At 41.3% G+C, this 25994-nt stretch overlaps 1 protein-coding gene across 5 annotated transcripts; it reads left to right on the forward strand.

Moving 5' to 3' along the window:
- The first annotated feature begins 40 nt into the window (after window positions 1-40).
- Window positions 41-25994, forward strand: RBM18 (RNA binding motif protein 18). Of its 5 annotated transcripts, none has more exons than XR_001439891.3 (7): window positions 41-166; window positions 3334-3462; window positions 13107-13233; window positions 18412-18498; window positions 20684-20769; window positions 21875-22255; window positions 23961-25994. XR_001439891.3 is itself a non-coding variant. In XM_077965047.1 (6 exons), the coding sequence occupies exons 2-6, from the start codon at window positions 3350-3352 to the stop codon at window positions 24118-24120; spliced, it is 573 nt and encodes a 190-aa protein (XP_077821173.1). In that variant the 5' UTR covers window positions 41-166; window positions 3344-3349; the 3' UTR covers window positions 24121-25994.

The following is a 25994-nucleotide window of genomic DNA, read 5'->3' on the forward strand; positions in this document are numbered from 1 at the left end:
CGGGCGTCGTGACGTCACGAGGCGAGGAGGCGGCGCAGGCGTAACGCGTCACGGGCGGCCTGGCAGCTGGCGGCATTGAGGCAGACGCGGCTAGAGGTCCGTCTGACCGCGGCGTCGGGACTTGGTTTCCGGGCATGAGCTGAGAGCACCACGCCGAGGCCACGAGGTGAGTTCGGCCGCGACATGTCCCTGCACCTCAGCGCTGGGCCCGCGAAGAGGTCTTACAGGAGGCCGCCCTCCCGGGACTGCATCTCAGGCCCCGCCCCGGATTGTCCTGTCGCTGGCCCGGAAATAACAATCCGAGCAATGACCCCTCGCCTGTGTGAATTCGCAGCCAGAAATCGGGAAGCCAGGGTTCCAGGCTTGGCCAACCGCTTGCTTTTAGAATCAAATGTCTCCTCTTCTCTGGATTGCACTTTCCCCAGATGACTATTTCTGGCTTCCAGGGTTGTTTGCAGCTCAGCTGGAAGGATGAATGTAACCGCGTTTTGTGAACTCTGGTAGTCTAAAGGCTTGTTGCTATTGCAAAAGCAAAGCATTTTGGTAGTCCCATGCCGTCTTGATCTTTTATTACCCTTTACCTTTCCTCAAAAAGCCATATACTGAGCTGTCACCAAAATTGTCTCATTTAAGACTCACAACGACCTCATGAGACAGAAATAATTGTACCCATTCTAGGAAGGAAAAAGAAACTAAGGCTCCGAGTGGAGAAATGACTTGCTTCATTTAGTAAATATTGAGCACCAGCCGTGAACCAGGCAGTGTACTTAAGTGCTGGAAATAGAACCATGATCAAGATTGGCAAGGTCCTGTCCTGTGGGAGCTTATGTTCTAGTGAAGGAAACAGAAAGGGAAACGTTAAATAATACATTGAGTTAGCATTATATAGGAGGAAAAATGTGGAAAGGTGGCTATGATATAGAATAACAAGGGACTCTGTTAAGGAAGGCTTTTCTATGGAGAGGATACTTAAAGATCATGTGACTTGCTAAAGGCACAGTTACTAGGTGCAAAAGTCAGGATTTGAATCCAGACCCACATATCCTGCACTCTTAGCAGTAAAACATGGTACCTTTTTGTAGTAATAAGTACTAATAGCTATTGGTATTATTGCTGATTTTAGACATGAGAAAATCAGAATGTCCTGTCATTCAAGTCTCAAATGTCATCTCCTTTAGAGAAGCCTTCCCTCCACTCAATCTGAAGTCGTCCAGTGCCTGTCACATCACCCTGCTTAATTGTGTTTGTGGCGTGTATCACTAATTATATCTTCTTTATTTATTTTGCTTTTGTTTTGTCCTGCTCTCCTTCCAAACATAGGCATCCGGAGGATAAGGACCTTGCTTGTTCACTGCTCTGACTCCAGTAACTAGATAAGTCCTAGATAATAGAAACAGTGAATTTATTTTTTGAATGAATGATTTGTTTAAAAAGTAGGGAAAAAGGAAAGCAGAGAGAAGACAAAATGTGTCTCCCCTGGGATTAAATTTATATCTATTTTGCCTTTCTCCCAGGAGGTTAGAACAAGAGCTGTGTCTTTTTCATTTCTCTATTTCAGTACATAGCCCAGAGTTTAACAGTTCCTAGTTGCTTGGCTTACATTGCTGAACAGATTAAAGATGTGAATGGGAAAGGAAGAACAATACCTCATGTGCAGGGTATTCAATAAACAATTAACTAGGGACTGCTGTGCTAGACTTTATAGGGTGTGCTGAGATGAATAAGAGGTAATGCCAGTTGTTGTGACTGACCTCACGGTTCCTGTAGTGCTGACCTCCGAGGCACTTCTGGGTATAGGACACGTGTTCTCTAGCAGGGATTTCTGAATTTTGGCACAGCCTGCTCTCTTACCAGCCCCTAAAGCTTTATTTTACATCTGTCATCTCATTTTTGGTCCTTGAAGCCTTAAGTTTTAAACAGGGCAAAATTTATTAAAGATGGGGAAACTGAAGCTCAGAGAGAAGTAACTTCCAGTGGAAATACCACAATTTGTGCTGGGCATGGTGGCTCACACCTGTAATCCCGGCACTTTGAGAGGCCGACGTGGGCGGATCACTTGGGGTCAGGACTTCAAGACCAGCCTGGCCAACATGGTGAAACCCTGTCTCTACAAGAAAATACAAAAATTAGCCAGGCTTGATTACAGGCAGGTATGCGCCTGTAATCCCAGCTACTCGGGAGGCTAGGGCACGGGAATCGCTTTAACCAGGGAAGTGAAAGCTGCAGTGAGCCGAAATGTGCCACCACCCACGAGCCTGGACAACAAAGGAGAGTCTGTCTCAAAAGAAAGAAAGAAATGCCACAATTTGAAACAATGTCTTCTGACGCCAAGCTTTCTGCTCTTTCTACTGCTGTCTCCATCATAATCCTGTGTTCTCCTTGACTGTGAGATGAGACATTTCAGGAACTAAGACTAGTAATAATTTAAGCTAACATTAATTGAGTGCTTCCTAGGTGCCATGCACGGTTCTAAATGCTTTAGGTATATTAACCCAGTGAATCTGCACCCTAATTTCATGAGGCATTATTCCCGTTTTACGGATGAGGGAACTGAGGCCAACAGTGGTTAAGTAACTTGCACAGAGCTACATAGCTAGCAAATGGTGGAACTTGACTAACTAAGGAGGAAATTAGTCTCTTCTTCCTGGTCTGTCCCAAAAGAACAAACATGATAATAGCTAGTATTTATTGATTACTTACTGTTGTTAGATACAGTATTTAGTGATTTTTTACTGTCTTTAATCTTCACAACAACTCTATAGAATAAGCACTGTTCTCTCTTTAGATAATGAGGAAACTGAGGCCTAGAAAGTTCAGGTAGTTCATCAAGTCACACAACCTGCTTTCAAACCCAGTTCTGTCTATGCACAGATTTCTTATATGGCCTCTTCTCTTTGCTATATTGTCTCTTCCTTGAGGAAAAGGGATGGAGTGCTGTTCCTCCCTGCCCATCCCTTTTAATGCCATTAAGACTCTTCCTGGTGGTTTCCAAGGCTTATTTTGGGTGACAGTTGTTGAACTAAAGTATCATGTAGTAATAGAGACTTTGGCCTCCTGCCCAGTCAGCCTCTGGCTACAGAGGAGGAAAACTTTAGTTTCTCCACACAGAACCACGCCCCTTTCACCTTAAATGGCAGCTTATGTGCTCTGGCTGCCAGAGCAGTTGTCCCAAGGGAACTGGTTCTGGAGCCCTGGTTGTGGAATCACTGAGGCCTTTGAAGGACTGCCCAGAGGGCATGCCCTCCTTGAGTAAATGTTTGTTGAGTTGAATTTGAAGTCTTGTGTTCACACTTTGTTACTCCCCTCCTGCCTGAATGTTCACATTTCCTTTAGTATTTCATAGACATTGATGGAAGCAGAAACCAAAACTCTTCCCCTGGAGAATGCATCCATCCTTTCAGAGGGCTCTCTGCAGGAAGGACACCGATTATGGATTGGCAACCTGGACCCCAAAATTACCGAGTGAGTCTAAATTACCTTAGTTCTTTACCTACAATATCGGAATGTTTTGTGGTGGTGATGTCAAGAAGAATTTTCAAGTGGTGTGGGATATAGTTTGACCCCTTTACTTACATCTTATCTTTGAAGAGATAAGATGTTGTCGTTAGCCTGTTATCTTGTCACTTTTTTTACATTTGGACTCTGCTACTGCAAGGACACAGACTTGGGTATCCTTTAATCCATATACCTGTTTTTTCCTATCTGCCAAAGACGTTCTCCCATTTCCAACTATTTGAATCCTTGTACCTAGTAGCTCTAGGGAATTATTCTTTAGAATCAGCCTTGGGAATACATTTGTACCCAGAATGAAGGAACAAGCAGAAGTCTCAGTACCTTTGCAAACAGGCAGAGGAGACCCCTTGACTGTAGTTCATGTTAAGCAGCCATAGAACTATAGAAGGTCAGAGTTGTAAGGAACCTTAGAAATCATCCATGTCCCTTTGGTTTTCATTCATTCATTAAATGATTTGAGTGCCAAGTGCCATGCTAAGTAGCTTTCAGACTTCTTAAATCTGAAGAACCCTGTTTTAAAGTAAAAGTAATAATCAGAGCTGTATATAAAATAACAGCTCAGAGTTGCTCTGACTAAAAGGGAGAAGAGATGGAGCCAAAATCTTTTGTCAACTACTACCCTTTCTTTGGCCATCCCTGTTTAGGCTCTGTAGAACTTCTAGGGCTCCACAGAGCACACTTGACAACCTCTGATGGGACCCAGCTTTTTTATCTTACAGTGGAGGAAACCAAGTCCCAAAAGACAGAAGTACCTTGCCCAAGATCACGAAACTGATTGAATTGCCCTGACTCCCTGCTCTTTTACATCACAGCCATTAAGATGAAAAGGAATTTCTTAGCTGAGAAAATTGAAAGGTTTTTCCCTTCTGCCAGTTGTTTGATAGGGGGAGGGTGGTGGTTGGTGGCCGAGTAGAATGAATGGATTGGCCTGTATGAGGTCAATGCTGAAAGCCAGTTTGTTTGTTTGTTTGTTTCTCTTTTTTTTGAGACAGTTTTGCTCTGTTGCCCAGGCTGGAGTGCAATTGCACAATCTTGGCTCACTGCAACCTCCATCTCCTGGGCTTAAGCGATTCTTGTGCCTCAGCCACCCAGATAGCTGGGACTACAGGCAAGCGCCAGCATGCCAGCTAATTTCTGTGTTTTTAGTAGAAAGGTGGTTTCACCATGTTGACCAGGCTGGTCTCGAACTTCTTTTTTTTTTTTTTTTTTTTTTTTTGAGACGGAGTCTCGCTGTGTCTCCCAGGCTGGAGTGCAGTGGCGTGATCTCGGCTCACTGCAAGCTCCGCCTCCCGGGTTCACGCCATTCTCCCGCCTCAGCCTCCCAAGTAGCTGGGACTACAGGCGCCCGCCACCACGCCCGGCTAGTTTTTTTTTTGTATTTTTAGTAGAGACGGAGTTTCACCATGTTAGCCAGGATAGTCTCGATCTCCTGACCTCGTGATCCACCCGCCTCGGCCTCCCAAAGTGCTGGGATTACAGGCTTGAGCCACCGCGCCCGGCCGGTCTCGAACTTCTTACGTCAAATGATCCACCCACCTTGGCCTCCCAAAGTGCTGGGATTACAGACTTGAGCCACCGTGCCAGGCCGAAAGCAAGTTTTGAGCATATCATCAGTCCTAGAAGTTACTCCCTTTGGAACAGTGTTAAAGACAAGGGGAGGCCGGGCACAGTGACTCACGCCTATAATCCCAGCACTTTGGGAGAACGAGGCAGGTGAATCACCTGAGGTCAGGAATTTGAGACCAGTCTGGCCAACATGGTGAAACCCTGTCTCTACTAAAAATAAAAAAATTAGCCAGGCATGGTGGTGTATGCCTGTAGTCCCAGCTACTTGGGAGGCTGAGGCACAAGAATCGCTTGAACCTGGGAGGCGGAGGTTGCAGTGCACAGAGATTGTGCCACTGCACTCCAGCCTGGGTGACAGAGGGAGACCCTGTGTCAAAAAAAAAAAGGTGAAGAGAGGAGATGAGGAAACCTGCTTCTTTGAGTGTGAGATGAGACAAGGTATATATGAGAGTTAGGATTAGGAAAGAGGAAAAAAAGGATATAAACTTATAAATCAGGATTATAACAAAAAGTTCCTTAAACCTACTCAAGCTCATATCAGCCAAATGTAAATACATTTAATTCTCTTAGAAATTATGATGGTATTTAAGATGTGTTGCCCATATATTATGTTATCTTGGTCACAGGGACCCTCGAGTAGATTGCATTTATTTTGGTTCTCTTTTATGGTTCATGGCTTTTGAGGGTGACTTTATGAATCTGAACAACCTCTCAACTAATGTCTTTTCATCAAAGAAGTTTTTTCCATCATCCAAAACCCAAGCTATGAGGGAATGCTCATAGTGCTTTCCATTCCCACCTCTGCCTGTCTAAATGGAAATCTAAAGTGTGGAAACAACGCTGGTTGTGTTGGCCGCACTTCTCTGTAATGAGACTTTTGTTCTAATTGTGTTCTGCTGCTTGACAGGAAGATTCAAACGGGCATTTGCCACCTCAGTTTATGTCATAAGTTGGAGTGTGTGGATGTTTTTTTCCAATTAGAACACTGGCAGGAACATTGAATCAGAACTTTCCCACTGATATCTCCGCTCTTTTTACATCAGGCCAGAGGTAGACATCAAGTAATAAACTGTAGATCAGAGCGTGCTGGCTGGAAGTGCTGGGCTTTCCCTGTGGCTGGTTTCTCCACTTCTGTATCACCAAAGACAATTTTTATTATTTTTTTTCCTATGGATTCTTTTTTGTTTTGTTTGTTTGTTTGTTTGTTTCACAGCTCTGTCACCCAGGCTTGAGTACAGTGGCACAATCATAGCTCATGGCAGCCTGGAACTCCTGGGTAGCTGGGACTACAGGTGCTCTCCACCATGCCTGGCTAGTTTTTTGTTTTTTGCTTTTGTTTTATAGAGATAGGGGTCTCAGTATGTCTCTTAGGCTGGTCTCAAACTCCTGGGCTCAAGCGATCCTCCTACCTCAGCCTCCCAAAGTGTTGGGATTACAGGCATGAGCCACTATGCCTGGCCATCCTATGGATTCTTTACCTTAAAACATTTTATCTGTCAAACAGACTGGTTTATTAAATTGTAATAAATTTATGCTTAAAGATAAAACTACCACCAAGCGTGGTGGCTCACACCTGTAATCCCAGCACTTTGGGAGGCTGAGGTGGGTGGATCACAAGGTCAGGAAATCCAGACCATCCTAGCCAATGTGGTGAAACCCTGTCTCTACTAAAAATACAAAAATTATCCAGGCATGGTGGTGGGTGCTTGTAGTCCTAACTACACAGGAGGCTGAGGCAGGAGAATCACTTGAACCCAGGAGGAGGAGGTTGCAGTGAGCCGAGATCATGCCACGGCACTCCAGCCTTGGCGACTCTTTATCTCAAAAAAAAAAAAAAAAAAAAAGAAAGAAAGAACTACCAGTCATAGCTTATGGTTAACATAAAATGTTAATATTACCTCATTTAATTTACTTAATTACAGCAAAGGAACCTGACATTTTAGTAAAGTAAATCTTACCTTGTAGGAATAGATGATTTCCTTCCGTGTTTTTGAAATACAGAAACTTCTGGATCTTGTTCCTCTCAGGGCATGTAATGGTGAGCCTGGATGAACTATAAAATACAGCCATTCCCAAACATTGAAGGATTACATAATGAAAGTTATGTGAATATATGGTACCTGTCTTGGAGTGCAGTCTCAAAAAGTATTGCTTGAATCCAAATCTCTAAACTTCTAATGACTCTTTAATAGAAATTTGCAGAGCATCCTCCAGCTTTCCTGTTTAAACCTACCTTCTGTCCACATATTGCTGCCAGTTCCTGCCATTTCCCCATTCAACAGACCCTTCTTCCCAGTCTCTTTCCTGTATGTGTCCCTACTCTCTACCTGATCTCTTTTATAAACTGATTTGAATACCTCTCCCTTTCAAATATTCTTTTACCTCTTGTTAGAAGACAATATAAACTTACTGTCATGAATGAATATGTAAAACAATGGCAATTTTTTAAAATAACCACTTTTCCACCCAGTTTTTTAGTTTATTCTGTGATTATTTCTAGTCATTCTATGTGTGTGTGCCTGTTGGTCATTAATCTGAGTCCTGCTCAAGTTGCGCTAGGATGTCTGTCAGCCTCCTCCCAACAGAATATGCGTTTCTGACTGTCTAGCACTCTAATATTACTCTTCTTGTTTGTTTGTGTTCACTCTCTGGTTGTACTACTGACCATTTTAGGGCTATGTTAGATGCCAGAAATATTTGTATGACTAAATAGATCTTGGAGATTAGGATTCGAGGGAGTGATGATGCATTCTTGTTTATGGAGGTAGTACATTCCAAACCTATGTTCTTTCCACTATATTCTGATTCCTGTCAACTATATTATATGTAATAATTTCTTACCTACAGAATGAGAATGTTCAACTAAATGATCTGAGCATTACTTCTAGCTCTAATACCATATGAATCTCTCTTATGTAACCCCTTAAAACTTTGTGAGGTAAGTGGAACAGATATTGTTTTCCCTGTTATATAGGAAATGAAGAGTGAAGTGAGTTGGCTCAGTATACTGAAGTAGTTAATGATAATTTCCCACCGCCTAATTTAGTGTTGTTTGCACAAATATTCTAATTTTTGAACAGTCATAATCAAAAGTATCCTATTTTAAATCTTAAAATGTAAGGTTTTCTTTTTCATTGTTATGAGACCCAATCTAACTATAAGTGTAAGCAGTACCTCTGAATATCATTATTAGTGCCATCCACAAAGAAGCTGAAAAACTTAATGATCTAAGGCATTATCTATTTTCTACACTGTGGTTTTCTTTCTTTTTTTTTTTTTTTGGAGACGGAGTCTCACTGTGTCCCCCAGGCTGGAGTGCAGTGGCGCGACGTCGGCTCACTGCAAGCTTCGCCTCCTGGGTTCATGCCATTCTCCTGCCTCAGCCTCCTGAGTAGCTGGGACTACAGGGGCCCACTACCGCGCCCGGCTAATTTTTTGTATTTTTAGTAGAGACGGGGTTTCACCGTGGTCTCGATCTCCTGACCTTGTGATCCGCCCACCTCGGCCTCCCAAAGTGCTGGGATTACAGGCGTGAGCCACCGCGCCCGGCCGGTTTTCTTTCTAAAAGGGATAATACTGACTTTCTTTTTCAAGTATTAGATGTGCTGTGTAAAATGCCAAATTTGTAGCCACTGTATTATGCATATGGAAGTATGAAAGAGAACAAAGCCCATAGAAATGCTAATAGAAAGAGGATTCTGAGTGGAGGGAAAATCGTAAATAAAGGCCTATAAGTAGGAGTAAGAAAGATTGTTATGTGTAAGTAGATAATCAGGAAGATCTTTCTGACTTAAGCAAAGTTTGAATACTGGATGGGAATGAAAATAGTGGCTGCATTGATAGAATACTCTCAGGTTAAGACAGGGTCTTTAAAATTCATTCAGACAAGTCTGAATTTCATGAAAAAGAGACTCATTGTGGGTATTTAGTGGGAGACTGACATCATGAAGTGATGTGGGTTTGGTTGTTGTTGTTGTTGTTTTGTTTTAGAGACAGAGTCTCACTCTGTTGCCCAGGCTGGGGTGCAGTGGCTCAATCTTAGCACACTGCAACCTCCACCTCCCAGCCTCAGGCAATCCTCCCACCTCAGCCTCCCAAGTAGCTGGCTGTACAGGCGTGTGCCACCACACTCAGCTAATTTTTTTTGTAGAGATGAGGTCTCACTATATTGCCCAGGCTAGACAATGATGTGTTAGTAGAGAAATTTTACATCAATATGTAGGATGTATTGGAAGGGCAGAAACTGAAGATGAAGATTCACTGAGAGAGATTGCCATGAACTAGTCTTGCCATCAGTTATCACCTAGATAGAGACAGTGAACTTGGAGACTGATGAGTGAGTCTGAGATGAGGAAAGTGATTGAAGTGGAGTGGAAGGTTGAGGTGATCCTGAGATTTCTTACCTGAGGAATATAAAAAGATCATGTCCCCCCTGACCCGAGGGATAGCTGGAAGGATCATCAGTTTGTGGCAGGGAGGAATTCAGTTTGTGGTATGTTAAGTAAACTTAAAAGCAGTGGCGAGCCATCCAGGTGGAAATGTCCTCCTGATACAGACTTTCAGGGATAAACTAGGTAAGCTGGAATGCAAGGGAAAATAAACGCATGAGCATGCGAGAACAGTGTGTTCACCCCGGAAGAAACCTGTTTCTCTCTCAGCCTGTTCCTTATGTCTCCTCATTGTCCATACTTCTTTTTATGACTTGGTTTACATGAAATGGCCTTCACTGTTTGGTTACTTAAATTGGAAACACAACAAGACCATTTAATAATGTACTTAGCATAAAACATAAATACCCATCTCATAGTAATTTCTATATATATTTATAAAGAAAATTTTCTCTACAACAAATTGTGCACCAAAAATAATCTTAAATGTCATTTCATGGGCTTCCAATTGCCTACAACATGAAATTAAAATTTCCTCAGCCCCTGACATCCTTCACAACCTGTCCTCTGCCTACCTTTCAGCCCCATCTTACTGGCTACCCCCACTCTATTCCAATGGATCAGACCCTTTTTCACCTTTGTCTTTGCACATTGCTTAGTACTCACTCACACTGACACAACCCAGTCACAGATATCATTCCTTTCACGAAGCTCTCCTTAACCACCACCTTCCCTGCACCGTTGGTCTTCATTCTGTGTACTCAATATTCATCCCCTCTGTGTACAAGCATCACATTGTTTTGTAATTGTTTGATTACGTCTCTCTCTCTATTAACTAGAATGTGAGGTCCTTGAAGGCAGGAACCTAGTTTTATTCATCTGCATAGCCCATATGCCTGCTTGGCTCTAGACACATTGTAGGTATCTATTTTAACATTTGTATAGATTAATTACTTCTGTGCCATTAGGCAGAAAAGCTGTCTTAAAGACCAATTACAGAAAACACTGATTAAGTTGCAGATATACGTGTGGGGCTGGTGTGCTAATTTTCTAGCTCCTGAAGGCTGCAGGGCGCACATTTCATTAAGTGAAGCAAGCCTATGCTGAGTAGTGTGCTCTCCCGCACTTCAGCAGCAGATAAAAGTGCTTGCAGATGTGAAAGCAAGATCCTTCAGGCTTTTTTCACTATCAGAGCCTGCAGTTCCCATCTCCAGGAAGCAAAATAGTAAACATTTCATTTCTTTTGTTTCGGTGTTCCGATAGTTTTAAGAAATTATCAAACAAGAAAAGAAATCCTGGAGAAGTTGAAAGACACAGACCTAAGCAGATGTTCCTGGAATCTTAAGGTCGCACTTCTTGGGCAGAATGTATTTGTTAGCTTTACAAAGAGTAATCTTTTGTCAGTGTGTGGTTTTTTTTTTTTTTTTCTGAGTAAATTAAAATTCATTCCTTAGGAAATGCCAATCGTGTTACCTTCCTGCTATTAAGTAGAATGGAGCTAATGAAAAGATGACCAGCCCACAGTAGCCTTAGATTGTTTTTTTGGTTGTTTTTTTGTTTTGTTTTGTTTTTGAGATGGAGTCTTGCTCTGTCATCCAGGCTGGAGTGCAGTGGTGCTATCTCGGCTCACTGCAACCTCCGCCTCCCGGATTCAATCGATTCTCCTGCCTCAACCTCCTGGGTAGCTGGGACTACAGGCATGTGCCACCTCGCCCGGCTAATTTTTTTGTATTTTTAGTAAAGACAGGGTTTCACCCCATGTTAGCCAGACTGGTCTCGAAGTCCTGACCTCAGGCAATCCACCTTGGCCTCCCAAAGTGCTGAGATTACAGGCGTGAGCCACTGCGCCTGGCCTAGATGTATTTATTTTTTTTATTTTTTTATTTTTTAGAATAGGTTTGACTCCCCATTCTGTGGCAACTGGCACTGCGTTAAGATTTGGATGGGTTTAGTAATTGGAAGATCTGCTGTGAATTAAATATCCTGGGGGAGACTCTTCTCGCCCATCTTTGTGTGTGAGAGACTCACCCTTGCTGTAAGCCTATTTAAAAGTCAAGTAAAACCACACATTTGCACTTAAGGTGTCTTCCTTTCCCCTGAAGTCACTTCCTACATTCTCTCTAGTGGTTGAGGTGTCCTGATGGGAGTTGGGAAGTTGGAAAGTAGGAAATCATGGTTGTTTAACCTTTCAAAATAGACCAGATTAATATCCACAATATGCCTTGGGATCCTTGCATTTGTCGCAGTAAACCTGTATTATGTCTTTCTTATTTCACTGTGTCAGACACTCGATCCAGGATAATGGACTTGCTTGTTGATGTGCATTAGTATCAAATTTAGTGTAGTGTATGGTCCATTTCATATCTTTCTGCCTCCCAAAGGAGATTCTTGCTCAAGAATAAAATTTTGATGAGTTTCTCTTAGAAAACAATGTGAATATAAATGTGGCTATAACGACAACTTTACTGACTCCCTGTGGGGTAGAATTCCCAGTAATAACAGATTTAGCATGTGGGCTGATACCTTTTTAGTATCACAGGGACAGCATTGTTTAGAGAAAACCTTGACTCCATTTGAATAGCACAGAGGATGCCAGGAGGAAGGCCAAAGGGAAAGGAAACGGGAGAGCTGTTGGTTTGTCTCACCCCCACATCAGATGACAGGAAGTCGGAATTGAGATTGGCCACAGCAACCTGTTAAGGCCACATCTGTTTGAATAACTTAAAAGCTCTATAGAAACCAAGTAAGTTTTGGAGTAAGGAATTTAAGAAGAGGATGAGGGGCAGAGTGGTAAGCAATAGCTTGGAGTGAACATCCTGCCAGGAATAAATTTCTTCCTTGACCATCTGTATTCTTTACTTGACTATACCCTAGAGTATAAACTGTTTCACAGCAACTGAGGTTGGTTAGTTACCCATAGCTGGATGATTTGTAGGACTGGCCGGGTTCCCCTGCCCTTTGTGAAACCGGCCTCAGTCGCATAGTTGTTCCACATTGTCCTAATGTTCAGTCATATCAGTCGTTGAAACTCTCAAGTGCTATGGAAGTATCACTAGCTGTGGTTTGATTAATGGTAGAGTTGCTTACAAGTGCAATTTGGGTCTAAGAATTAACTACAAAATCAAATAGGAAGATCTTCCAGGACTGTTTTTTGTTTGTTTGTTTGTTTGTTTGCATGAATGCATGTGTGTTTGTTACTTTGTTTATTTTTGAGATAGGGTAGGCTTTGGCTTTTGGAGGGTGGGTATGTGTTTCTAATGGAGTTATAGTTATTCACAAATGCTATTTCATTGCCAAGGAATTACAAATAAATAAATCAACACTATTTTTGAGCTTTTCAACAAAAGAAAAACTAATAGGGCTTGTAGGCCAGACAGCTGTTTGTAAGGTGTGGTTTTTTTGTTTGGTATTTTTGTGTTGGACAGATGCATAGCCATGACAATTCTAGTTCCCATTCCAAATAGAGGCAAACAACTCTGTTTGCCAAATAAACTAACATAGCAGTTTAGAGGAAGGCAGGGGGCTGGGGTGAGAGATTTCATCCCTGGGGTAAATTATCTCCTGCTTTTGTCTCACACTTCAGGCTGAGTGGCCAACAGAATTCCCAGAGCATACTCATGGACTCTTCTTTCTCTGCAGATACCACCTCCTCAAGCTCCTCCAGAAGTTTGGCAAAGTAAAGCAGTTTGACTTCCTCTTCCACAAGTCAGGTGCTTTGGAGGGACAGCCTCGAGGCTACTGTTTTGTTAACTTTGAAACTAAGCAGGTAATTAAGCTTTCTCCCCATTTTATAGTATTTATCAAACTCTGTCATAATTATTTGTGCATCTCTCTTGCCTACTAGAATAGCAGTTCCCTGTAGGCAAGAGCCATGTCTGATTCATCTGTGTGCCTTACATTGAGTCCTAAAAGAGATCCTCAGTAAACAAATGAATTAGTGACTTTCACAATTCACTCTCCCTTGGCCAAGGTTTAAGGCAACTGACTGACCTACATTTTTGACCAAATGCATTGGGATGCCCACATTGAGCACATGTACATCCCCCTCTCGATTCTCTTTTGTTTGTTGCTTTACTGGCTGGCCAACTGACAAAGCCTTCTTTTCTTTCAGTAGTTTTGCCCTGTGGTACAGAAACCTACCTGTGATGAGACACCCATAAAGACTCTTTATTATTTCTTCTCAAGGTCTCAGAACAAATGCATATAAATTTTAATGTATGTAGAAGAGAGCATTCACCTTCAACCATGATATATACATGGATCTCCTTGTATTAAAATTTAGTCCTTGAAGTGGAAGTACATTGATAAAGAAATTGAATTTGATTGTTACTAAATGTAGAGATGCTGCATAGTACTTATAAATTTATTCATCATATGTAAGAACATCGCATAGTTAATGTTATGTTAATAATTTGGGCCTGGCTCACACCTGTGATCACAACTACCCAGGAGGCTGAGATAGGGAGATTGTTTGAGACCAGCCTGGGCAACATAGTGAGACCCTGTCTCTAAAAAAAATTTTTTTAATTATGTATGATGGTGCACCTATAGTCCTAGCTACTTGGGAGACTGAGGCAAGAGGATCACTTGAGCCCAGGAATTCAAGGCTGCAGCAAGGTATGATCACACCACTATACTCCATCCAGCCTGGGCAACAGCGCAAGACTCCATCTCATAATAATAACAATAATTTGTATGAGTGTTTTTCTTTATTCTGAAATTAATGTGTGAATATTATAGATGAAAATATAGGCCGGGCGCGGTGGCTCACGCCTGTAATCCCAGCACTTTGGGAGGCCGAGGCGGGCGGATCACAAGGTCAGGAGATCGAGACCACGGTGAAACCCTGTCTCTACTAAAAATACAAAAAATTAGCCGGGCGCGGTTGTGGGCGCCTGTAGTCCCAGCTACTCGGGAGGCTGAGGCAGGAGAATGGCGTGAACCCGGGAGGCGGAGCTTGCAGTGAGCCGAGATCGCGCCACTGCACTCCAGCCTGGGCGACAGAGCGAGACTCCGTCTCAAAAAAAAAAAAAAAAAAGAAAATATAGATAACTGGCCGGGTGCAGTGGCTCACTCCTGTAATCCCTGCACTGTGGGAGGCCGAGGCGGGCGGATCACGGGATCAGGAGATCGAGACTATCCTGGCTAATATGGTGAAACCTCGTCTCTACTGAAAATATAAAAACAAATGAGCTGGGCCTGGCGGCGGGTGCCTGTAGTCCCCGATACTCGGGAGGCTGAGGCAGGAGAACGGTGTGAACCCGGGAGGCGGAGCTTGCAGTGAGCCGAGATTGCACCACTGCACTCCAGCCTGGGCAACAGAGTGAGACTCCATCTCAAAAAAAAAAAAAAGAAAATATAGATAACTGAGAAAGAAAATGTAAATCACTTGGCCTAATACACAGAAATAATCACTGTTAACATTTAGTCATATATCTTTCCAGTCTTTTTTTGTTTCTTCACATTCACACACACATAAACACACATTATGCAGTGTTGTAACACACAAACAGAATCATATTATCATGTTTATCATTCAAAGTATACTAAAACTTTTCTACCATTTAAGCACATCAAGATACCATTTTGTATCTTGATATTGTGGTTTCACTGGTGTTTGTATGTACCTGTGTGTGTGGGGAGGTAAAATCATTGATCTGTATCTGAGATTTGGGCATTTTGTGATTGTATGTGACTTAGACTGCATTTAAAAACTAATCATTTTTGATAACTACATAATGTGAATATATAATATTTGACTAGTCCCCAGTTGTTAGCTATTTGGGTTGTTTCACTGGTATTTGGGTTGATTCACTAGTATAAATATCACAAAAGTGAGTATTTTTACAGCTCTAATTATGTATATTTGCCACATTTGTGGAGATGGAATGGCATCATCAAAGTCCATGCATAGTTTTTCTTTTCTTTTCTTGTTTTTTTTGTTTTTTGTTTTTTGTTTTGACAGAGTTTCACTCTTGTTGCCCAGGCTGGAGTGCAATGGCACGATCTCAGCCCACCGCACCCTCTGCCTCCCGAGTTCAAGCGATTCTTCTGCCTCAGCCTCCCGAGTAGCTGGGATTACAGGCATGTGCCACCATACCCCACTAATTTTGTATTTTTAGTAGAGTCAGGGTTTCTCCGTGTTGATCAGGCTGGTCTCAGACTCCTGACCTCAGGTGATCTGCCCGCTACAGCCTCCCAAAGTGCTAGGATTACAGGTGTGAGCCACTGTGCCCAGCCTATAGTTTTTCTTAATACAACTGCCAGATTGTCTTCAAGAAATGATATATCAGTATGTTCTGAGATTGTATGGTAGTGTCATTTCTCCTTGCCAGTGCTGGGTATTTTTTATTTCCTCTAATTTTTTAAAATATGATAGCCAATAAGTAATACATTGTTACTCTAATTGTTCAAGTATTTTGAGTGAAGTGAAATAATGCACTATATAATTAGCATTCTTTTTTTTTTTTTTTTTTTAGTACGGTCTTGCTCTGTTACCTAGGCTAGAGTGCAGTGACACAATCATTACCCACTACACCCTTGACCTCTGGGTTCAAGTGATGCTCCCACCTCAGCTGCTGCAATAGCTGGGACTACAGGCACATGCCAGCATGCCTGGCTAATTTTTGCATTTTTTGTAGAGATGGCATTTCACCATGTTGCCCCGTCTGGCTTCAAACTCCTGGGCTCAAGCAAACTGCCCTTCTCTGCCTCCCAGAGTACTGGGATTCCAGGTGTGAGCCACCACACCTGGCCAGCATTTTTAAATATTTTATTCTTTCTTAATGATAAAATGAAGTGCGGTGAGAATTCCTTTTTTTTTTTTTTTTTTTTTGCCCCGAGACACGGTCTCTCTCTGTCATCCAGGCTGGAGTATAGTGACACGATCACAGCTTAGTGCAACCTCAACTTCCTGGATTCAAGCAGTCCTCCCATCTCAGCCTCCCAGGTAGCTGGGACCACAGGCACACACAACCACACCGGCTAATTTTTGTATTTTTTGTAGAGTCAGGGGTTCATCATGTTGTCAGGCTGATCAAACTCCTGAGCTCAAGCAACCTGCCTGCTTCGGCCTCCCAAAGTGCTGAAATTACAGGCGTGAACCACTGTGCCCGGTCTGGGAATTGTTGCAGACAACTAAAATCAGTGGTCATGTTTGGGCATAGATGTTAGCTTAAAAACACTGGAGTAGAATACAAAGCCTAGTTTATATTTCTGGCTCTTTTATTTATTAACTTTGAGCAAGTCTCTTAACTTCTTTTGGCCTTGATTTTCCATCTAAGAAAGGAAATTAAAAATACATATCCTTCGTAACTTATGGGAAGATGGGAGAATAGATGAAAGTATAAGAAAACATAGTGGGCATTTAATATTTTCGAATATATGAAAATATTTGAAATAATGTATACAGGTAGAAAATTATTTTTAAAAACATTTAAAAATAAAATATTTAAAAATAAAATGCCCCTGCTGGCAACTGCTGCTACTTTGGAACTAATAGAGTGCCCTATAAGTTCTTATTCACCAAATGAAGCTTAAAAGAATAAAATGTTTCTTACCTGACACTCTAGCTTTGTGTGCTGTAGTGGGGCAAGGATGATTAGTGAATATCCAATGCCTACTACACAGTGAGAACTCAGTAAATGTTTGTTAAATGTCATACTGGTAAGTTCTGTAGGAACAAGAGAATCACCAGTAAAACCAGACTGGAATGCCTACTGGCTTCTATAGCCTCTCCCTGCTCCCTGGGACATCCTATTCCTCCTCTGTTCCTTAAGCATTTCTTCACCCTCACTAAACATGGGTTACACTTGGCCGAATGTCTCATGGATGCAAATGGGGCAAAGAAGGTTTGGCAGGATGGAAAGTACAGCCAGGTTTCCTGGGAATGACCCAGAGTGACTGTTAGCCAGCTTCAGGAATTCCTTTCAACCATATTACTCCTGTGTCTGATGGGGAAAGGGTCAAGGAACTTTCGGTTCTGAAAACCAGGTGCATAGATTGACTCACACAGATACCTTGCTAACGGTCTGTTTGACTCACTCCTGCTTTTTCCGGCCTAGTTTCCTTGACTCCCATGCCCTTTAAAGCAATTATTCCTCACTATGAATCCAGAGAGTACGCCCTAGTCCAGGATATGGTTCCAGGGCCCTTGCAGGGAGTATAGTTTCTTGACATAGGAGGTGCTACCCTAGCTAACGGAAGTGTGTATATGGCTATCACCTAATGGGAACAGCACTATTACTAGCATATGTTAGGTGCATATCATATACTTCATGCTTTATATTCTTTGAGTCCTCACAGCAACCACTGAGGAATAAGTATCCATATTATCTATTAAAAATTATGTATTATTTATCTATATTTTACAGTTGACAAAGCTAGAGACACTTAAGTGAGCTGCCAAATATCATACTGCCAACAAATGACAGACCAGGATTTGAATTTTTGTCTGACTGACTTAAAAATTCACGCCCTTAGCCAGGCACAGTAGCTCACGCCTGTAATCCCAGCACTTTGGGAAGCTGAGGCGGGCAGATCGTGAAGTCGGGAGATTGCGACAGTCCTGGCCAACATGGTGAAACCCCGTCTTTACTAAAAAATACAAAAAAAATTAGCCAGGCATGGTGGTTCACGCCTGTAGTCCCAGCTACTCAGGAGGCTGAGGCAGGGGAATCGCTTGAACCCTGGAGGCGGAGATTACAGTGAACTGATATCGCACCATTGCACTCCAGAGCCTGGCGACAGAGCAAGACTCTGTCTCAAAAGAAAAAAAATGCCCTTTTTAAAATTCTGCCTTGTAAAATTGTAAACCCTTGCCAGTTATTTACCAAAAACAATTTGTTAGAAACTGAGCCATCAAAGCTAGTGAGGCCCTGTGAGAATACATATAGCTAGTTAAGCACTTCAGTTTTTAACTAACATCTGTCCCTTTCCTGGACAGGAAGCAGAGCAAGCCATCCAGTGTCTCAATGGCAAGCTGGCCCTGTCTAAGAAGTTGGTGGTGCGATGGGCACATGCTCAAGTAAAGGTATGTCTGAGAGGCTAAAAAGGCATCAAGCCTCATCCTAAATAAGCCTTCTGAAAGACAGTTATCCACTTACCCGTTTATGTCCCAATCTCTTCACGCCAGAAACAGCCATACTTCAGGCTCCTACTTGTATCTGCCATGTGTGTTACCAGATGATTTTCTTTTGAGAACATCTCAGGAGGGATTAAGTTCCTTGGTTATTTCTCTCCACATGCCCACAGATCCTGGTTTTGATTTTCTCATGTGGCCAATAATTACTACGCTCAGACCTCTGTCATTTCTTCAGGTGGAGGGTTCTTTGGAGGAAAAAAATGTATTTATTTTTAAAATCAGTTGCCATAGGCATTATTAGACTCTTCCCAGCCTCTGACTCTGGAGAGTTTGAATTTGTTTATTCTAAATGCTTGAGAAATGGGTAGTTTGTATGAGTGCTTAAAGCACTGGCATCTCCTTACTCCAGAAATCTTGGGAGTTACCAGGGTGTGGGTTCATGGGGCTTTGCAGTGCCTGTATTGTGTTTAAGTCCCGAGAAGCAGTAGGCTGCCCTGTGCATTCTGTAATTAGTCTCTTGGGAGAATGCACTAGAAGAGCTTCAGCCATTAAAAAAAAAACAAAACAAATGGCATTCTGTTCCAGCTGGCACAGAGGTGGTAAAGTGTGTTGACTGGAACGTTCCCAAGAGTTGATCTGCCTCCTTCTGCACTGGGGACTTGAAAAACCTGCGTGCACAAAGATTTGTGACAGTTTTGAGTTGGAACTGAAATCTTTAGCTCTAAGCATGGTTTTTGATCAGAGACTCTCTACCGCCTGCCCCAACAAACTTCCCAGTAAAGAGTCACAGAGACTAAACAGACATTTAAACTCAATATCCAAGCTGAAAAACTAAGTTCATATACTTTAGATCCTTCTGAGTATTCCAGGTAATCACAGAGCCTTCTCAATTTCTAGGACACATTGCCTTAAAAATAGAAACAACAAGGAGAATTACCAAATGCTTTTTTACTCAAGGGAAAATCAAGTCTCATTTACCAAACCGGTTTTCTGGTTCTGCATCTCATTGAAAAGGCATGCAAGAGAAATCATCCTCCATTCCTGTCTTTCATTTGAAAATCTCTTTGCCTCACGGTTCTCTTCTCCTATAAATCTTTTTTGACCAGAGGCTCCTGATTGCTCTTCAATATTATATTTACTTTTTACAAGAAGTATGTAGTTATCTGACTAGGGCATGGTGGCTCATGCCTGTAATCCCAGCACTTTGGGAGGCTGAGGCAGGAGGATGGCTTCAGCCCAGGAGTTCAAGGCCAGCCTGTGCAATATAGTGAGACCCTGTCTTTATTGTTTCTAATAAAATTTTCAAAGAAAAAAAAAAGTATGTAATTATCTGACATCAAATTAAACTACTACTTTACTGTAGAATGTTTTCTATATCAACAACTGAAAGCTGCTACAACTTTTATTCTTCACTCAGGCCTGTTAAGAGTTGAATGTTATGCTTGGTTGGTACTTTGCAAAATTTAAAGGGTTTTTTTGTTTTTTGAGATAGGGTCTGGCTCTGTCACCCAGGCTGGAGTGCAGTGGCAAGATCTTGGCTCACTGCAACCTCTGCCTCCCAGGCTCAAGCAATCCTCTCACCTCAGACTCCTGAGTAGTTGGGACTACAGGCATGTGCCAGCATGCCCAGATAATTTTTGGTTTTTGGTTTTTTAACAATAGAGACAGGGTTTTTGCCATGTTGCCTAGCCTAGTCTCAAACTCCTGAGCTCAAGCAATCTGCCCACCTGAGCCTCCCAAAGTGCTGGGATTAGAGGCGTGAGCCACCGTGCCTGGCCAGTTTAAAGTATTTTTAATAAAATAAATATTGTAAGAGGCGATATGTGACAGTTAAAATAAGAATATAAGAAGGCAACCCTCCTGTGTGTTTGTACCATCTGAGAAATTGAAAGTTGACATTTTTTTCCTACCAAATAAGGAGGAACTGATGACAAGATGGAAGCATCTTTTTCTAAACTTACAGCTTTTAGGCCAAAACTATGTGACGTTTTTCATTAATTCTAAATGTAAAGTAGTCCAAAAATTGTCTAGAAGTAAGATGATGCACTGACGGTATTAGTTTCTGAACCCACGCACTACAGTAAAGGGCTGGTTTTTGCCCAAGTGAAGTAATTTCTCTGTTTCTCATTTTCAGAGATACGATCATAACAAGAATGATAAGATTCTTCCAATCAGTCTTGAGCCATCCTCAAGCACTGAGCCTACTCAGTCTAACCTAAGGTAAGATGATGTACTATAGAAAGACACGGTAATTCAGGAGCTTCAGCCATATCATTATTCCATGTCTTCATAAAATAGTGAGTCTTCAGACTCTTAGAGTTTATTAATTTGACAAGAGATATGTTCAGTTAGTCTCCAGAATGTATACATTTCCTGTCCTTCCATCCACCTAAGGTCATGTAGTCCCCATTTACAGAATCATTCCTTCGAAAAAGACTGGGTGTAGCTACTACACACGAACCCTTGTGCTTGGCACTGGAAATACAAAGACAGATCAGTCATTACCCTAAAAACAAGCATTTTAATAAGGCCTTGGGTCTCTTGGGCGTTTGTCATTATATACTAATTTTTACCCAATCTTAAGTTCCCTTATACAAAATTTTGGTTTGCAGATATTTGATTCTGTGTACCATTGCAACAGCCATGACAGTTTTGGTTCTAGTTTGTACGAATTATTAGTTATTTCTTTGAAGTTTAAAACAGGAGAACTAAGGGTTGGGTAGAGGAAGGGGAAATTAAGTGGATGGTTGAGCAGAAGTAGAAGGTGGGTTTTTTGTTTGTTTGTTTTGTTTTGCATTGTAGCCTAGGGAGACATTTTAGCAATAACAATATCCAAGATTTATTGAGCTTACTCTGAAGCAGGCACTGTGCTAAACATGTTACATGTAGTATGTCATTTACTTATGGCTGAGATCACACAGATGGCAAATAACAGTCAGGATTCAAAGCCAAAGTCTATTAGACTTCAAAATTCAGTCTTGTGGTTACTATTTCAAAGAAGCCCCAGGCCATAAGTGCAGGACTAAAGCCTCTTCCGGGGTTGGGGAAGAAAATATGTGAAGGAGCATCAGTGATACATAAGGATCAGTAACCAACAATCCTAAAGTCAGGAAAGTGATGCCTGTTTGGGTGGAGCACCAAGCAGGGGGAATAAATGCCTTTCTTATATATTACCTGCACCAAGCAAAACAGATTTACAAGCATCTCATTAAACCTAAGGGAAGGTGTTCCTGAAATGTTTTCAGGAATGGTAAATTGGTAAATTTAAATTAATTTTATGGTTACTCATTTAAGTTTAATATGATTTTTTTTATTTTTGCTCTAGGGAATTAAGTGACTTCTATAGATTCACTGGGAACATATATCCACTGTGTTATTTTCCTCATGAGATTTGAACCTCCTTGATCACAGATTGATCTCCATGAAGGTTTTCGTAAATCTAACTCCTATTGGAAAGAGATGACTGCATTTGTGCTGGATGGTCTTCATGTTACAATGAACATGTCTTTAGTTTCTTATGATTTGTATATGCCACTTGTTTACAAGATAGCCTAGGGTTTTCCATCTATTTTTTTATCCAGAGGACCGCAGCTTACATCTCTCTATTAACATCTATGCCTAATGAGAGAAGGTTGCTTCCCTGTGACTCATACAAAATCAGTGACCGGCTGTGCCATTAATGGAAGAGGGGCCAGAATGCATCTCGGTAATACATCAGTGTTCTTTTTATTGTAACTTAGTTTTTAAATTTCTTGCCCATGTATACCTTTTGAGGATCTCCAAAAGGCCACGTATACACTCCTTCCAAGTTTTTCTCACTGGCTATAGACCGTTAACAGCATCAAGAATGGAAAATGAAGGTAGCCATAGGCCAAAAAATACCTACTCCCTGAGTGCTCTGCGTTCAGGTCCAGGGATGGCAATGATCTCAATCAAAAGCAAATTCCTCACCACTTCTCTAGGATCTCCTCTCCCTTCCTGTGTAATATAAGACTATTCAGCTCTTAACTTGATAGAGAAGAAAAAATGAGGGCTTTAGTGATAAGTTGAATTCTCACTGCAATTTGTTAACTGTGTGAACCTTGATCATATTACTACCTCTGCATTTGTTTCTGTATCTGTAAAACATGGATGATAACCCATGTAGAGCCATTGCAAGGATTAAAACATAATAAGTAGGTCAAGTGCAGTGGCTCATGCCTGTAATCCCAGCATTTGGGGAGGCTGAGGCAGGAGGATTACTTGAAGCCAGGAGTTCAAGACCAGCCTGGACAACATAGCGAGACTCCATCTCTACAAAAAAAGTTTTAGAAAATCAGCTGGATGTGGTGGTGTGTGCCTGTAGTCCTAGCTACTCGGGAGGCTGAGGCAGTAGGGTTGTTTGAGCTCAGGAGTTCAAGGTTTTAGTAAGCTGTGATGGCACCACTGCACTCCAGCCTTGGTGGCAGAACAAGACCCTGTCTAAAAAAAACAAAAACAAAAACAAAAAACAGTATAAGTAAAATGCTGGGCACTGTGCCTGGCTCATTGTAAGCACTTTGTAAATGATAGTTTTTATTAACACACATTCATCAATAAAAAGAGACTGTATAGGATTTCCAGAATGGTTTCTTTCCATTTTTATTCAGTGATTCGGGCGAAACCTGGGCTGTTGAGTCAGTTTGTATTCAAATCTCTGCTCTGTCATTTACTCGCTGTGTAACATTGGGCAAATGAACCTTTCTGTGCCTCAGTTACAACATCTGCAAAATAAGGAATATAACCTGTCTTATAATGTTGTTTTCAATTTTACAAGAATTATTTTTAGTGCCTACTCTCTGCCAAGCATTAAGGTGCTGAACAGTGTCTGCGTCTGAGGATTAAATGTAAAAATATATGAAGTACTCCTAACAGTGTCTGGGTTTATGTTAAAAATTTAATAGATGGCCAGGCGCGGTGGCTCACGCCTGTAATCCCAGCACTTCGGGAGGCCGAGGCTGGCGGATCACAAGGTCAGAAGATGGAGACCATCCTGGCTAACACAGTGATACCCCGTCTCTACTAAAAATACAAAAAATTAGCCGGGCAAGGTGGCAGGCGCCTGTAGTCCCAGCTACTCAGGAGGCTGAGGCAGGAGAATGGCGTGAACCCGGAAGGTGGAGCTTGCAGTGATCCGAGATCGCACGACTGCACTCCAACCTGGGTGACAGAGCAAGACTCCATCTCAAAAAAAAAAAAAACCAATAGATGGCTCAGACTTGATGTCTTTGTTAGAATGAGAGAATTAGTTACATATGTAAAATGTTTAAATGTTTGTAATTTAGTGTCTTGTTGCTTCTCTAATATTCCCAAGAGGCTCAAAGAGATGAACTATACAGGTATTTTCTGCAGGTATTTAGGCCCACTCTGATCCTCTGCTGTTCTTTTTCCAGTGTCACTGCAAAGATAAAAGCCATTGAAGCAAAACTGAAAATGATGGCGGAAAATCCTGATGCAGAGTATCCAGCAGCGCCTGTTTATTCCTACTTTAAACCACCAGATAAAAAAAGGACTACTCCGTATTCTAGAACAGCGTGGAAATCTCGAAGATGATGGTTGTGAATTACTGTAGCAGCAAAAGCAAATTGGTCTCCACACCTAAAATCGTCTGCCTTTGTACTTTGTAGATGTGAATGGTACTATTCAACGGAGCACAATCACATGTTAGCATTTGGTAACATAATGTTTTTGGATGTTCTTATGGATGTTTCTTCCCTGCACTATGTATGGAATTGAGCATCATCCAGAATAAATAGGATTGTATCCCAAATTGTGATTGGAACCCTGGGATGCTCTAATTGGCTGGTTTGTTTGGATTTGTAACTCCAGAAACATTCTATAGTGTGCCAGAGCAAAAGGCAAATACACAAAATGTTATTACTTAAATCAGGAAACTAAATATATTAGCATCTATTAAAAAATTGAGCATTTTTCTACGCTTATGTGTCTTTACAACACAAAGAAAAAGTAAAAGACAGGGAGGGAAGTGAGAGACAGATTTTAAATCATGTTCAGAACTGTTGTTCCAGAATTTACTATGGCAATCCCTCCAACTGGACTGAAAAAGAGAAAGTTCTTGGCAAAAAGGAGCTGATTCTTTGAGCAAATATTGTGGTAATCTGTTTAAGAATTATGCTTATTGTTTCAAAATCCCAGCTAGGAAAACATGGTGTATATCTTAAAGTTGTTCGTGTTAAAACTAGAATCAAATTTAATATTTTATACCACAACACAAGTTCTATTTGGAAATTGAACTTTTATTCTATAGCAATCATTTTTTTCAAATCTAGATAACCATGCCTTCTATAATAACAAATGTTGCTATTTTCATGGGACTTTTAAAATTACATTTATTGCATGGGATTGTTTTTATAGCATGAGAATGTTCTGTTTGGAATTATATCATGGTCAGTCTAAATAGAAAAAGCAAAATTTCTTTGAAAACCTAAACATTGCTGGATTGGTCACTATCAAACATACAATTTTCTAATAATTGTGTAGCGATCTAAGTGGAAGAGATTGGATTAACTTATGCAGGATGAGGAGAGGACATGCAGTGGGTACAGAAAGTCAATGGAACAGACGCCACTCTGGCACCAAGACTGTGATGACTTTGTGTGGTAGGTAGTTTTAAAGGACTGCATGCCTTGGAAATGATTCTTCACTTGGAGAACATACTTGCCTCTAGATATTTCACTCTAAGCATCCTAAATATAACAATAGAGAAAGATAAGTCAACCAACAGATTTGGGGATGTGTTTCTTCAGCACATTTTGGTCATTTTGGTGCCAAGTTTGACATACTGTTTAATTGGGCAGCACCTTTGCTCCTTTACCAGGTATGTATCACTTTGTTACTCCAGATGCCATCCTTGGTGATTACAGACTGTTTATCACTATCATTGTTAGCAAGAGGAAGCTTTCGTTATAGGAACTTAACATCTTCCCATGAGTATAAATGAATTTAAGACATTTGAATCAAAGCTTCAGTAGAGGGAGGTTTCAGAATTCATAAAACTGGTTCAATGAAATTATTTTTACTTTTCCCAAGGTTAATCTTTTTAAATATCTCTAGACATCAAATACTTTCTGTATGTGTTAGCTGTGTCTGTCTATGATGCAAGTAACTCTCCTCCTATTTGGGGGATAGTTCAGAGAGGTAGGAGCATTATCTCCCATTTTTCTGGTGACTTCTTGGAGTATAGAATTCACCATTTTATCCATAAGTCTTCAAAGGGTAATGGTGGAGTAGAAATTACATAATGCAAAATAGTCTTCTATTTTTAATAGGAACTTAGAAAAAACTTAATATATAGAGTTGTTTCCTTTAGAAACCAGAGCTATTTATTTGTATTTAAAGCATTGTTTATTATTTGTACTGATTCTTATCCCTCTGTGAATAAATGTAAGATGGTGTCTGTGTGGTTA

The sequence above is a fragment of the Macaca mulatta genome, chromosome 15 (assembly GCF_049350105.2).
Source record: "Macaca mulatta isolate MMU2019108-1 chromosome 15, T2T-MMU8v2.0, whole genome shotgun sequence".
Taxonomy (NCBI): Eukaryota; Metazoa; Chordata; class Mammalia; order Primates; family Cercopithecidae; genus Macaca; species Macaca mulatta.

Excerpts from the sequence above, each read along its gene's own strand:
- RBM18 (XM_077965047.1), top strand. The coding sequence starts at position 3,350 with ATGGAAGCAGAAACCAAAACTCTTCCCCTGGAGAATGCATCCATCCTT. Across the intron at positions 13,234-18,411 it reads TTAACTTTGAAACTAAGCAG|GAAGCAGAGCAAGCCATCCA; the intron begins GTAATTAAGCTT and ends TTTCCTGGACAG. Across the intron at positions 20,770-23,960 it reads CCTACTCAGTCTAACCTAAG|TGTCACTGCAAAGATAAAAG; the intron begins GTAAGATGATGT and ends TTCTTTTTCCAG.